The sequence below is a fragment of the Herpailurus yagouaroundi genome, unplaced genomic scaffold, assembly GCF_014898765.1.
Source record: "Herpailurus yagouaroundi ecotype Mexico unplaced genomic scaffold, PumYag 490, whole genome shotgun sequence".
NCBI lineage: Eukaryota > Metazoa > Chordata > Mammalia > Carnivora > Felidae > Herpailurus > Herpailurus yagouaroundi.
Genome location: NW_024412707.1, coordinates 903,624 through 917,740, shown reverse-complemented (window position 1 = coordinate 917,740; position 14,117 = coordinate 903,624). Strand labels below are relative to the sequence as shown.

The 14,117-nt window shown below is 56.1% G+C and overlaps 2 protein-coding genes across 5 annotated transcripts in view; one reads left to right on the top strand and one right to left on the bottom strand.

Moving 5' to 3' along the window:
* The first annotated feature begins 4,685 nt into the window (after window positions 1–4,685).
* On the top strand, window positions 4,686–12,917 carry DERL3 (derlin 3). Of its 3 annotated transcripts, none has more exons than XM_040464674.1 (7): window positions 4,686–4,821; window positions 4,935–5,000; window positions 5,084–5,157; window positions 5,307–5,400; window positions 5,891–6,086; window positions 6,636–6,726; window positions 12,707–12,917. In XM_040464674.1, the coding sequence occupies exons 1-7, from the start codon at window positions 4,729–4,731 to the stop codon at window positions 12,750–12,752; spliced, it is 660 nt and encodes a 219-aa protein (XP_040320608.1). In that variant the 5' UTR covers window positions 4,686–4,728; the 3' UTR covers window positions 12,753–12,917. The 3 variants fall into 3 exon arrangements, with proteins under 3 accessions (XP_040320608.1, XP_040320606.1, XP_040320607.1); XM_040464672.1 differs by lacking the exon at window positions 12,707–12,917 and adding an exon at window positions 11,022–11,219; XM_040464673.1 differs by lacking the exon at window positions 12,707–12,917 and adding an exon at window positions 6,833–7,067.
* Window positions 9,241–14,117, bottom strand: part of SMARCB1 (SWI/SNF related BAF chromatin remodeling complex subunit B1) — a 34,138-nt gene continuing 29,261 nt past the window's right edge. For both annotated transcript variants that reach the window (XM_040464670.1, XM_040464671.1), the window contains exons 8-9: window positions 10,010–10,141; window positions 9,241–9,574 (exon numbers count right to left, since the gene is read on the bottom strand). In XM_040464670.1, coding sequence (XP_040320604.1) covers window positions 9,535–9,574; window positions 10,010–10,141 — 172 coding nt within the window. In that variant the 3' untranslated portion in view covers window positions 9,241–9,534. The remainder of the gene's footprint in view (window positions 9,575–10,009; window positions 10,142–14,117) is intronic.

Here is a 14,117-nt window from a genome sequence, read left to right as displayed (position 1 = left end):
GGAGACCAGCCCATTTCACAGACAGGGATGCAGAGGCCCGGGGCGGGCCGGGCAGGGTCAGGTCTCAGTGCCAGCCCCAAGGCTGCAGATCCAGCCCTGGAGAGAAGGTTTCCACCTTCTTGAGGCTCAAAGATCACCAAGGACTTCTGGTGACTGGTGCCAGAGCAGACACCAGGGACAGAGAGTGTGGTGCAGCATGTCTGTGGGCATGAGGAGCACCATAGGTGGCAAAGTGCTGGGAGCACCAAGTTGGGTGGCCAGGGCAGGGCTTCCCTGAGGCGGTCATGGCTCACAGCACCCCAAATTCAACCTGTCCCAAACCAGCGGGCAGTCTCCCTCAGAAACCTGGCTCTCCCCTGCATCTCACCCTTCTCCCAATCGCTAAGGCTTGTGGCTTCTACCTCCTTGACCCACTCACTCTGTCACATCCCTGCCACTGCCATCCTCCTCCACTCAGATGACTGCTTCTATTCCTGTCTCCTTCCTCCAGAGTAGCTGTCATCCGATTGTAACCTCACCACCATGCTGAAAACTCTCTGAGGGTTCCTCATTGCCTTGGGACAAAGACCACAGCCTACACAGCCCTGCTAAGCCTCCAACTGCACACAGCTCCTCCTTGCCATGCTTTCTGCTTCTCTCTGCACCCCCACCATGGCACCTCAGGACCTTTGTACAGGCTGTTTCCCCTTGGGGCATGGCTAATGCTACTCATCCTCTGTCCCAGACCTCCTTGTCCTTCCCTATCCCCCCTCCCCACCCCAGAGACCTGCTAATTCCTGGAGAGCCTGGAATCTGCTATCAAGCTCAGAGGACCAGGCCCAAGCCTGACACAGCCCACCTGGACAGTCTGTCATTCTTGCCCTCCAGCCATGAGCAGCTGCTGCCAAGTAGGTTCTAGACTCAGTGCTAAAAATACTCCATGACCCAGACAGGAAGGGCCATCAGGGACACAGCTGTTCCTGGGAAGGGCTGGCTCTTCCCAGTGGTAGAGGCCTTCCCACTGCAGTTTGGGGTCCATGTTCTGGAAGCCGGTGGGAACTGAGCTCACAGACCCCGAGCAAAAGCCCCCAACAAAGGAGGCTCAGGGTCACTATGGAGTGGCCTTGTATTGTCAAAAGGAAAACACAGCTGCCTCCAACATGTACACAAACACCTTGTTTCTCATACTTTGGGTTTGTTACCACAGGCAAGTGTTGGCTTTGGAATAAACTACATTTAAAAATTAGGTATATGGGGCCTTAGGTGAGCCTAGGTCGGTGAGCTCTGGTCCCCTCAGGGAGGGCTTCCTGGAGTAGGGAGCATTTCTACCACTTTCATCTAAGCTGGTAGGGAGGAAAATGAATGAATGGATGAACCAGAGATCTGAGGCAGTCCTTGGAAGAGAGAAGCCGAAGCCCAAATAAGAGGTGGCAGCAGCAGTGGTGGTGAGGTGTGTTGCAGAGATGAAAAGGGACTGGATGGGATGTCTGGGTGGCTCAGTCCGTTGAGTGTCCAACCAGCTCAGGTCACAATCTCACGGTTTGTCAGTTCGAGCCCCACATCATGCTTGCTGCTATCAGCACAGAGCCTGCTTCAGATCCTCTGTCCCACCCCTCTTTGTCCCCTCTCCAGAAATAAACATTAAAAAAAGGCGGGGGGACTGGAGAATTCCATGGGAGCCTCAAGTTCCAAGTGGGCTGGGGAAGGTGAGGCTTGGATGACCCCAGGTTTCTGGATCGTCACTGGGGCTGATGATGGGGCCTCCTAGCATGTGAGGCCTGTAAGGAGGAAGGCAGGCTTGGTGGGCATGAAGGGGGTACTGTCCTGTTTGTGGGCACTAAGAGCCTAGACAGGAGATTCTGGGGTCCTCTGGGTGCCCCCAGATCTGGGGATGCTGGAGTTCCTTGCTCTGCAGCAGGCAGGGTTGCAAGGCCAGAGAGACAACTTGAGGAGCAGCGTTCACTGTCACCTTGCCCAGGGACCACAGGCCCTCCTTCAGCTACATCCTTTGCCAAGAAGAGAGGGTGGGCCCAGCTGGCCCTACTGCTTGGGACAGGAAGCTAAATAGACGTTGGCATCCAGCACACAGCCTGCCTACATCTTTAGGCCCCTGGGACCATGTGATGCCCAGGACTTCTCTCCAAAAATAACTGTCTGCAGATACCTGAGTCAGAGGAGAAATGGGCCTGCCCTGGACCTGATACTGGACAGGAAAAGCCTGGACTGGTGATGGAGGTCTGCCCCAGGCCCTGCTGTGCCTCCTACTAGGCCTCAGTTTCCCCAGGGTTCTGAGGAGGGAGCATCTGCAGTAAAGTCCAGCCACTGTTCCTGTGACTGTCCCTCCAGCTGGCAACCCCCACCTACCCCGGGCTCCCAGCCTCCCGGGAATGTGCTTCTGGTCCCCAAACCAGGCTCCTGCCTTATCAGCCCCAATCAGAGGGGAGACAGACACCCCTCCCCTCCTCCACCCTCCGCTCCACAATTGATAGCCCCTCCTACTAGCCTCGGCCTGACCCTGAGTGGAGGGCCCCTGCTAAGTGCCTGGAGGAACACCTCCCCTTCCCCATGCTGACAAGAAACCTGACCTCCCTGGATGGCTCTTTTGTGCCTGGCAGGCACCAGCCCTGGCATTTGAGGTCCTGCATTCCCACCAGCTGCCACACCTCCCCCCTAACCCTCCACCAGGATGGAATCTACTCTGCTGGGCCCACCGCAGACGTGACCTTGGCCTGTTTTGCTGGAAAATGGAGGCTGCCTGAGGGGGACTATTCCCACCACCAACCTCTCAGCACCTTGGTCCAATTCCTGCTGTATCAGGCCAGACCTATTCTCACCCCTAAGCCAAATGCACATCCCCCTTCGGTGCTCCCAGCCTCTCCCTCCCCTCCCAGCAGCTCCATGAGCTACTCACTAGGGAATCCCTCTGAGTGCCCTCATTTTCTTGGGATCCACCTGAAATAACTTTATCAACTGGTTATCCCCCTTTCCAGTCTCCTCTGCGGGACCTCAGGGCCCTGTCCAGGGCATTCCTCATCTTCCACACTTACGTCCACACCTGAGCTCCCATATTGGTAAGGGCACATCTGTCTGGGCACCTTCCTCTCCCTCTTACCTTCTATTATCCTGATTACAGAGACACTGGCAGGGCTGCAACCCTCTGTTCCCAGGCCATGTCTCTGTGAGCTTCTGTCTTGCTCCTGATGCCCTTTCCTGGCTCAACTCCTGGAAGACCCCTCCCAGCCTCCCCTGGCCTCCCTGACCAGGTGTGCCTTCTCTGATTGTTGAAGGCTGAGCTGCCCAGGCCTCACCTCTTCTCTTCTCCATTTAGCCTTGCCCCTTGGATGCTTCACACAGGCCAAAGCTACAAATGCCACAGGTCTACGGTTGACTGACATCCACAATTGGACTGCCTGCCCAACCTCTCCCTGAACACCATACTTGGATTTCTCCAGGCAGATATCACACAAATACCCTAAACTCAACAAGGCCAGAACAGTACTCCATCTGCCCGCCTTTTCCCCAAGTGTTCTTCATATCTGTAAAGGCCACCACCATCCATCTTCCCGGTGGCACAGACCTCTAAATCACCGTTGATTCCTCCCTCACAGCTCTGTCCAATCCGTGGACAAAACCACCTCTCACCCCAGCCTCACACTCCAGGCTCCATGCTGCCTACGTCACTACTGTGCCTTGCAGCTTCCCTCTGCTCACAGATTCCTCTGACAGTCTGTTGTGCTTGCAGAAGCCACAGGGACCTTTTTTAAGTGACAATCAAGTGTCACTTCCTCACAGACACTTCCCCGGCTTACTGCCCGACCCTCTACTCTTGGCGTTATTTGCGTCATTTCCTGGTCCTGTGAACACTAGCTCTCATATTCGCACAGGTCTATGCCTGCCTGTCTTCTCGGCTACACCATAAGGGATAGCATCCTTTATTGACTGCTGTATCTCCTGAATTCAGAAAAGCACCTGGCACATAGTCCGTGTTCAGTAAACAGTTGACTTAATGAGTGCATAAATGGAGTTCCTCTTTTCCATCAAAATGATGAGGCCGTCTCCAGCTTGTCCACTCGTTCTGGCCCGTGTGGGCACCCTGGCGTCCCTGGGGGAGACCTCCCACAGGAGTCGGCGTGGGGTCCAATGGACTGAGGCGGGGTCGGAGAGTGGACGTGGTGCTGAGCACCTCCTTTGTTGTAGGCTAGGTGGCACTGTCTCTGGCTCTCAATGGGGTAGATAGACAGGACCGAGTCTCCCCCAGCACTAGGTGTACTCACAGAGCCCGGGGACCAGACACGTATTAATCCCGGCTTGCCCACGCTCCAGCGTGACTCCGCCCCTTCCGGTCTCGCTGTTCCTCGGTCCTGTCTTTTTTCCACTCGCGGAGTAATTTCAGTCCCGCCCCCAATACGTCGTTGCTATTGGTTCTCCTTAGATTGACGCCAAGCGACCAGTTCCTCATTGGCTACACGTTCTCCCGCGCCGCCACTACAGCCACCACAACAACCGCCACGTGCTCAACCGTGGGGCCTGCTCATTGGTCTCGAGTTCCGACCCGCCCACTCTCTCCTGTCCCGCCCTCGTCTTCCAGCTTCCTCCTCCTATTGGTTACTGGGCCCAGGGACCCGCCCCCTACTCTGGGCGCACTGCTCTCCCCGACATGGATTGGCCGAAGTCGGGGAGTGAGGCGGGATTGGGAGGCGGGTTAAAGAGCGCGCAGCAGGTTGGGCCACGAGTGTCAAAGAAGGTTCAATGGCGTGGCAGGGACTGGCGGCCGAGTTCCTGCAGGTGCCAGCGGTGACGCGGACCTACACCGCGGCCTGTGTCCTTACCACCGCAGCTGTGGTAAGCTGGCCGGGCGGGTGGGATCGGTTCCCTGGCTGCAGCCCGGGAGGGGTGTAGCCATGGTTACCGCTAGATTCCCCGGGGTCGCACCTGACGCGCCCCTGGTTCCGCAGCAACTGGAGCTCCTCAGCCCCTTCCAGCTCTATTTCAACCCGCACCTCGTGTTCCGGAAGTTTCAGGTGAGGCCACCCGCCCCTTGCACCTGACAGCCGGGCCCTGCCTGCCCCGCGCCTGACCGCCCACCTACCCCCTATCCCCGTAGGTCTGGAGGCTCGTCACCAACTTCCTCTTCTTTGGGCCCCTGGGATTCAGCTTCTTCTTCAACATGCTCTTCGTGTATCCTGCGCCGAGCGGACGTAGGCGTAGGGTGGTGGGCGGCCCGCCAGGCTGGGGAGCGGCCCAGCGGGGCTGGGGGAGGCCCAGAATGGCCAGGAGCAGGGAAACCAAGGCTCCTCCCGGTGGCATTTCCTTTACGGACGCTGCAGGTTTCGCTACTGCCGCATGCTGGAGGAGGGCTCCTTCCGTGGCCGCACGGCCGACTTCGTCTTCATGTTTCTCTTCGGGGGCGTCCTCATGACCGTATCCTTCCCAGGTTCTGAAACCTTAGGCGCTGCGCCTCTGGGTCCAGCCTCTGTAGGCCCTGGGGCCCGACATGAGCGCCTGGGCCCTAGGGGGACAGAGTCGTTCACTCCAGTTTAGGGTGAATCTAGCATACGTCATCTGCTCAGCCCCGGGCTACTAGCTCTTCAGTGCTGTACGCAAAGTATCACAGGGTGATGTGGAGAGCCAGGTAGGGTGCTTGCAGGCTGAGCCCCGAATGCCAGTAGCCAGAAGAAACTGGGGCAATGAAGGGCAGTGTTTGGAGGCTGGGGCCAGGTGGAGAAGCAGAGCAGATCACGTTGGCCTGAAGGCCACAGTGTGGCTTTGATTGAAGGGTCCATCACTAGAAGTGAGGAGGGAAGGAAAACTGGGGAGGAGTCCAGGGGTTTAGGCAGTCAGAGGGGTCCTGGGCAGGGGCTCTGAGGCCTGCACAAGGAGAAGTCCTCCCAGCACCTTGACTCTGGCTCAGCTGCTGGGGCTCCTGGGCAGCCTGTTCTTCTTGGGCCAGGCCCTCACTGTCATGCTGGTGTATGTCTGGAGTCGCCGCAACCCCCGAGTGAGGGTCAACTTCTTTGGCCTCCTCACCTTCCAGGCACCATTCCTGCCCTGGGCACTCATGGGTTTCTCACTGCTGCTGGGCAACTCAATCCTTGTCGACCTGCTGGGTGAGCCTGCCTGCGCATCCAGCCCCGACCCCCCAGAAACAGGCTGTCTGGTACCTGATGACCTTTGGGAGGGCTCCCAGGCTGGTTGCTGTGCCAGAGCACAGCACCCACCTGGAATGGACCTCTCACCTGTCTTCCCACCCCCACTTCCTGCTCTGCCAGCTCCTCTGTTCTTCTGGCCCCTTGCATAAGCCAGCCAGATACCTGCTTCACATCTTTAGGCCTGATGTACTGATGCTTGTGGGGGTCCTGACCAGGGTGGGGTTGGGTAAGTCAAGATTCCAACCTTCGCTCCTGTTCCTCCCATGTTCTCAGCCCATCCCCTCTCCAAGTCCTGCCCACTTCTGGGCCAGGTAAGCCAATCCTTCAGGGTCAACCCTGGCCCCACCCTGGGCTGGCAGTCTGTGCAAGATGTTGTGTACTCTGGGGCCTCAGGTTACTTGGCCTGGCTGGCCTCCAGAGCTGTGCGTGGAGTCAGGGAGCAGGTTGTGCTGGCTCCAGATTCGGGACTGTGGAGGGTGGCCTCAGCAGTCCTTTGCTCTCCTACAGGGATTGCTGTGGGCCACGTTTACTACTTCCTAGAGGATGTTTTCCCCAACCAGCCTGGAGGCAAGAGGTTGCTGCTGACCCCCAGTTTCCTGTAAGTGCTAGAGATGACAGTTATCCCCCTACACTCCCTCAAGATGGCTCCTGACCCCACTGGGGACCCCTGCTGGCCTCAGCTCAGTGTGGGCCCCTCCCTACAGGAAGCTGCTACTGGATGCCCGAGAGGAGGACCCCAATTACCTGCCCCTCCCGGAGGAGCAGCCAGGACCCCTGCAGCAATGACCCTACCCAGGGCCAGGGCCAGCCCAAGAAGCCCGTTTTCCTGGTTTCCGACAGACCTCCCTCCCACCCCTAACTCCCGCTTTCAGGAGAGCAACCTGTCCTGCAGACTGGGCCTGTGCCCAGGGCCCACCCAAATAAACAGGATGACCTGCACCTCTTCGTCCACAGCACTGGCTCCCTGCCTCAGCTGGCCACACCTTTCCATGCTGCTGGCCCTGACGTAGAGCCACTAAGCCTGGCCTGCCCTCTCAGACCAGAAGGGAGGCCCAGAGTGGGTCAAGAACCTGCCCATAGTTGCCTAGCAGGAGTGAACTAGCAGATGGCACACTCCGGGTTTTCACTCTAGCTTTGCCAGTGCCTTGCTGGAGCCTTGGGCAAATCCCACCTGCACCAGATCTCTGCTCCCTGCCATGCAGCAAGGGAGCTGGTCAGATCTCACTGGCTGAGGCCAGGACTGGGATGTCCCTGTTGTGCCAAGCCCAGTCTGTAGGGGCTCCTGCCCATGGTGCCCTCAGGCTGATGCCTCACTGTCCCTCATCAGCAACCAAGTGGACCTTTGCCCACTTTCCAGCTGAGCAGTTAATGGACTTGGCCAAGGCTCCATGAGGTCAGGTGCAGAGGAGGGCCAGGACTGGGTCCTCTACCCTTTCTGCAACCCCAAAGCTTTGAGAAATTTTCACCATAGCAGAGCCTTGCAAAGTTCTCTCCCTGATGTTTTTAGCTAAGGACCATGGAAACCTTATCTGATCGCACAGCTCACTTTTCTCTTTGGTAAAGCAGCCATCAGGCAACCTGGCCAACTTTCCTCATCACCCTAGACCAGTCCAAATTACAATTTATTCCTGGATGATTGGCAGCAATAGGGGCTCCTCCAGCCATAGGTCGTCATGTTCGTGGGTGACACAAGTATTCACCATGGGAGTCTAACCTTAATTTAGTAATGAAATCTTGCGGAGTAGCAGTGTAGCAGCGTGGGCTGGCAATGCTCAGAGTGAGGGCTCAGCCCCTGGGCTGCCCTCTAGTTGTAGGGCCTCATGGACCAAGCAAACCCTTTAGCAATGGAGCCCACTTATTTCTAAGGCCAGTGGAGCCTGGGCCTGGAATCCTGCTCTTTGTTCAAGGCCTTCCAGTGAAGCCCAGGTGTCCCCTTGCTGTGGGGCTCCAGCAAGTTCCACTCCTGGATGAAGGGCAGGGGGCTTGAGTACAAACTCCCCGGGAGCCAGGAGCCGTCACGTCCCAGGACATGATCACAGGACCCCAAGCCCAGAGGGCTAGGCGCGTCTACCCCTACATCCTGGCAGTCAAGACCTCAATTCCTACTCAGAGCTCTGCCCTTGCCCAGGGTGGGGTTCAAGTTGGGAGCCAGGTGCCATCACACTCCTGCCATGCTGCTGGAGGGCAGAGTAGCCCTGACATGGCAGGGAAGACCTGCCAGCAAGTGAAGGAGGCAGCCCAGTGCTAAGATCTGGGTCCATTACCTTCGTTAAGAATGTAGCTGTGCGTCCAAGTCATCAAGCAGCACTCACTCAGTGAGGAGACCCACATATGCCACCCTCATGGAGCCCACGTCCCTTCTGAAGATTGAGGTCACTTCCACATTAGACAAGAATGCAGAGGGGACACACAGCTCACTGGAGGCGGATCTGAGAAGAGGCCCAGAGCTTGCCTCCTTCTCAACACATAGCACCCACGGCCAGCACTGGGCAGGCATGCTGCTCCGTGTGCCTTACTTCTCATAACCGACCTGGGAGAAAGGAGCTGGCCTGGGTGGAGTCACCAGCTGGGGGCAGAGCTGGGCCCCAACCACCTGTTGCACATGCACCGCTGCAAGGTGTGGCAAGAGCGGTGCACGCCCGCTGGAGCCTGAACAGCCAGGCATGGGCCCTTGGGCACCCAAGCTGGTAATGCCCCTGCAGCAACCACAAAGGATGGGGCTGCTGTAAGGGACTCCAGAGAAGCAATGCTCCTGGCCAGGGGTGGCACAATAGCCCAGACGTGCAGAGCCCAAGGATGGCAGGAAAGCCTGTAGCTCCTTCACAAGGCCAAGCAAAGGGGGTGGGGTGGGGCCGTCACTGAAAGGTAAGTGGGCCCCCCTACCCTGAGCCTCATGACCTCACTTGTCATGTCCATCAGCTGGAGGGCCTGAGGAAAAGCAAGACTGTGCTATGGTTGGCCTTGGATAGAAACTTAGCCCCAACCTGCCCACCTGGGACTCTGAGGCAGAGAAGGCTGAGAGGCCTGGCATGCCAGCCTTGGTCCCACACCACCCCAGCCAAGTCCTTCTCCTTGTCCCCTTTCTTATTTTTATGCTACCACTTTAAAAAAATGGAACATGACCTGTTGTCTTTTATTTAAAAAGTGTTGCTAGCCCTGCCTGGGGCTCCTATACAAAAACAAAACATAACCCAAAACGAGGCCTCTTTCTGACCAGAGACTTGGATGGGGACTGGGCTCAACAAATGGAATGTGCCCAGGGAAGGATGACCAGAAGCCCTCCCCACACCCCATGTTCCTCAGGATGGCCCCGGCCTGCCCCTTTGCCTCCCTCCTTGCCAGAAGATGAAGGAGAGGCGGTCCGATCTTCTCAATGCTCCGTGGGAGCCATGCGCAGACGGGCTGGTTACCAAGCTGGGGCAGTGTTGGCAAGACGCCTCATACGCCTGCAGGAGGAGAGGAGGTGATGACCCGGAGCCAGCTTCCAGCCCTGGGTGGCTGCCCTCCCCTAGGGATCTCTAGCACAGCCAAGGGAGCGGGGACGGAAACAGGATACAAAAGGTGGGATCCCCAGCCCCTCCCTCAGCCAGAGCCTGTCCCCTGCTTGACGCCCTGACAATGCCCTCTCTCCTGCCTGCTCATGTCTTGCCTATGTCTCCAGGGTTCTAGACACATAGGTCTGGGCTGTGGTCAGATCCAACCTGAGGGCTTAACTTTTGTTCCCTGAAGGAAAACCCACCTGGGGTCTAGATTGGGACTCATCACCCAGGGCCTGCCTCTGGCCATGCAGGTACCTTCCCAGAACCAGGGTCCCTCCCCTGCCTGCAAGACAGTGGCTGTGTGCAGAGCAAGCTGCAAGGGGCCTGAAGGAGGAGGGGTACCTTGTGTTCCTGTCCTGGTCTCGGATCTTCTTTTCCATCTCAGCGTCTGTCAGAGTCTCCAGCAGTGGGCACCATTGGTCAGCATCGCCTGTGTTCCGGATGGCAATTTCTACCGTGGGTAGGGGGTTCTCACTGTGGGCCAGGGGTGAGGAATGGGGGTTGTAACTGTTAGTTCACAGAGCAGCAACCAGAAAGGCCCCCAGAGACCAGTGTCCACCCCCCTGCCAGAACACCAGGGCCAGGGCATAGCAAGGAAGGCCCAAGGCTTTCCTGCTTCCTCTTCTGTCTCCTCCCTGCTGGGCCATTTCCATGCCCAGCTCCTCAGAACAAGAGTGGTGTGGTCAACACCCACCATCCGAACCTCAAGGCAGAATCACTGGAGACGCCAGGTCCCCCAACAATAGCTTCTCTTCAAAGCATGCTCAAACAGGCCCTTTGCTGCCGCCTAGGTGTCTCTGGTCTGTAAAGGAGTGGGGGTTCCCTGCAGAGGTGGTTCTGCATGACAGTATTGCTGGGAAGGTAGGGGAGGGCAGTCTGCCCCACTCAGTGCCTGGGGCTTGGATCCACCGGCCTTGATGCCTCATCAATGAAGGCCACTGGGCCAGCCTGCTCCTGAATATTCCATACATTTGCCCCTCAGTGCACTTTACTGACCCAACTAAATCCAGATAGCTGGGCCTGGAACCCTTGTCCCCTGACCACTACAGTCCATGGCCCCTCAGTGACCACCCCAAAGGCCATCTATGCACCTATGCACCCTCTTGCCAAGGACACACAGCAGTAGGGGTGAGGGAGACACACGCAGAAGCACAAGAGAAGGGAGGACACAGCTGAGGTGCTGCCTCTCTGGGCCTTGATTTCCAAGCCTGTGTGACAGGAGGCTGAAGAGGCAAGGATACTTCAGAGCTGACCACTCAAACTCCTGGCCCAGGAGATAAGTCTCAGACTGTGGCCCTAACAGTGAATCTCTTCCACCCCCTTCCCTTTCCTCACCAGGCCCTTTCTCTTCCAGCCAGGCGGCCTGTACCTATCTCTCGAGGCCCAGCACCCCCAGAAGGCTGACCCTGCTCCACTGCAGCCCTATCAAGTGTCTGCCCACCTCAGCCTGGAGCCCTGCACGGCACAGTTCCCTCTAAGAAGAGTGAAGGCAGGCAGGGCCCAGGGGAGGCAGGGGAGGACACTGACAGAATAAAAGAGGATGGACCCCTGATCTGTGGCCTTGCTTCTGGTACCTCATTTGGAAAAGAGGAACAATTACAGGGCTGTGAGGGCTCTTCAGAGGATTACTATTATTTAAAACAGCCAACATATGTCCACTGAGGGGGCTCCCTAGGTGCCAGGAGCCTTGTCATGCAGTCTCCCTGGAACTTGTGCCCAAGGTTGTGTGAGTGGCCAGCTAGAGAGGGATGTCCACCCAGGCCTGACAGGAGGCTGTGCCCCTCACACTGCCAGCTGGCACACAGCAGCTGAGGGCCTGTTCTGGCTTCCCTTGTGTGCTAGTGTTCTCATCCTGATTCTCAAGGACCGGGAGCAGACAGGGCCCAGCCTGGTGCATGCACTAAGGCTGTCACCACAACCCAGAACTGCCCCTGGCTCCCCTGCAGAAGCAGGGCTCACTTCTTCCTGCTGAACTAGGTCCCCAAAGCCCAAGCTTGTGCTGGTGACTCAGAGGCTAGTGACAAGAGCAGCACCAGCCCCCACCCGTGGTACCCTGGGGCCAACCCTCCTCAGCAGCTCCTGAGAGCTCTTCTCCAGCCAGTGTGGTGGTTTGGCAATCCTGAACCACCCAGCCACAGACCCAAACATCATTCCTCACCTCAAGGGCTCCCAGCCACCTTCCTTGGGAGGGCAGACATGAAAGGCGCCAAGCCCACGCTGAGGGAAGCAAAACATGTTTTCCTCTTAATTTAAACAAGGGCTTGTGAGTAGGTCCTGGAGGCCCCTTTGTTTACCTTCCCTTGGCTCTGGGAAGATTCCACTCCAGTGGGTTTGTTCTAAAATAAGAACTGCTCAATCCAACCATGTAAGAATGGGCCGAGAGCCAGCAGGGCTCTCGGGTTTGGGACAAACACACAGGCAGGGGTCACCTTGCCTCCCCCTCCTTTGAGGGGATTCTGCATCATGGACTTCAAGGCTCCCTGTGATCCCAGATGTTCCTACCACCCTGCAGAGTCCAGGTGGGGACACAGAGCCCAGGAATGGGAGGGCTGTGGCGGAGATGTCAGAGGGCCCAGGGCCGTAGCTTGTAGGGTATCTCAGTATGGGCTCACTTTTATGCCCTCACATGATACAAAATGCCAGCCAAGAACCACTGCTCTACTCACTTTACAAATGAGAAGGACAGAGCCTTCAAGGGAAATGACCTACCTGCCCATGGCCACTCCACTGGGAGGAGGGGGAGAGAGAACTCAACAGCACCCTCCTCTTTATGGCCAACTGGCTTTTGACAAGGGTACCAAAGTCCATACAATGGGGAAAGACCAGTCTTTCCAACAAATGAGCACTGGGATAAGATGACCTTGGATTAGGCAGAGGTTCTGTAGGTATCATATTAAAAAGCACAGGCAGGGGGTGCCTGGCTGGCTCAGTCGGGACAGCATAGGACTCTTGATGTCAGGGTTGTTGAGTTCGAGCCCCACCCTGGGTGTAGAGATGACTTAAAAATAAAATATTAAAAAAAAAAATTTTTTTTTAAAGCACAGGCAACCGAAGAAAAAATAAAGTGGACTACACCAAAATTTAAAGCTTCTGTGCTTCAAGGGACACTGTCATGAAAGTGAAAAGACAAGCTACAACGTGGTAGAAAATATTTGTAAACCGTACCTCTGATAAGGAACTTATACCTACAATATGTAAAGAACACTTACAACTCAATAATAAAAATACAAATAGCCCAATTAAAAACTGAGGGACCTGAGGGGCTGTTTTTCTAAAGATGATATACAAATGCCCAAAGGCACCTGAGAAGATGCTCCATCATCATTTGTCAGTGGGGAAATGCAAATCACGACCCCAACGAGATGCCACTCCCTCCCCCTCCCCCACTAGGATGGCGAGAATCAAAAAGTCAGGTTAACAGGGGTGCCTGGGTGGTTCAGTCGGTTAAGCGTCCAACTTCAGCTCAGGTCATGATCTCATGCTTCATGGGTTTGAGCCCCACGTCAGGCTCTGTGCTGACAGCTCTGCTTTGGATTCTGTGTCTCCCTCTCTCTCTGCCCCTCCCCTGCTTGCGCACGCGCTCTCTCTCTCTCTCAAAACTAAATAAACATTTTAAAAAATTAAAAAAAAAAAGGTAACAAATGTTGGCGAGGATGTGGAGAAATGAGAAAGAAGCCTGACTCTACTGGTGCAAAAGTAAAATGGTGGGCTGCTTTGGAAAGCAGTCTGGCAGGAACTCAAAATGCTACACACAGCTACCACGTGATCCAGCAATTCCTCTCCTACGATCTACCTAAGAAAACTGAAAATGGATGTTTAAACAAACACTTGGACATGAATGCTCACAGCAGTGCCACTCTCCACAGCCCAGAAGTGTCAACCACCCGACTGTCCGTCAACCCATGACTGGGTAAACACAATATGGCACATGTGTATGACGGCACTGTACTCCGCCATAAACAGGAATGAAGCTCCCATACAGGCTGCCATACAGAAATAATGATACTAAGAAATGAGCCACAAAAGAGCATGTATTACATGATTCGATTTATACAGAGTATCCACAACAGGCAAGTTGATAGCAAGTAGATTAGTGGTTGCCCAGGGCTGGGAGACTGGAGGGGCACAGCAGCAGCTGCTAAAGGGTGTGAGGCTTCCTTTGGGGTGATGGAAATGTTGTAAAATTGTCATGGTGTGATGGCACCACTCTGTGGATGCTGAAAACCAAGGAACGGCACACTCTAGATGGGTGAACTGTACAGTACTTGCATTATAGCTCAATGCAGCTGTTATAAAAACAGACAAGCAAGCAAGCAAACCCTGCTGCCGTCAAGAGGGCAGAGTTCCAGGAGTAACCTCTGTGGCTCATGGCCAACCAGTCCAAAATGACCCTGGTGTCTCCCGACCCTGATATGTGCCAGTGACACTGTCTCCCTGTCCCCCACCTATC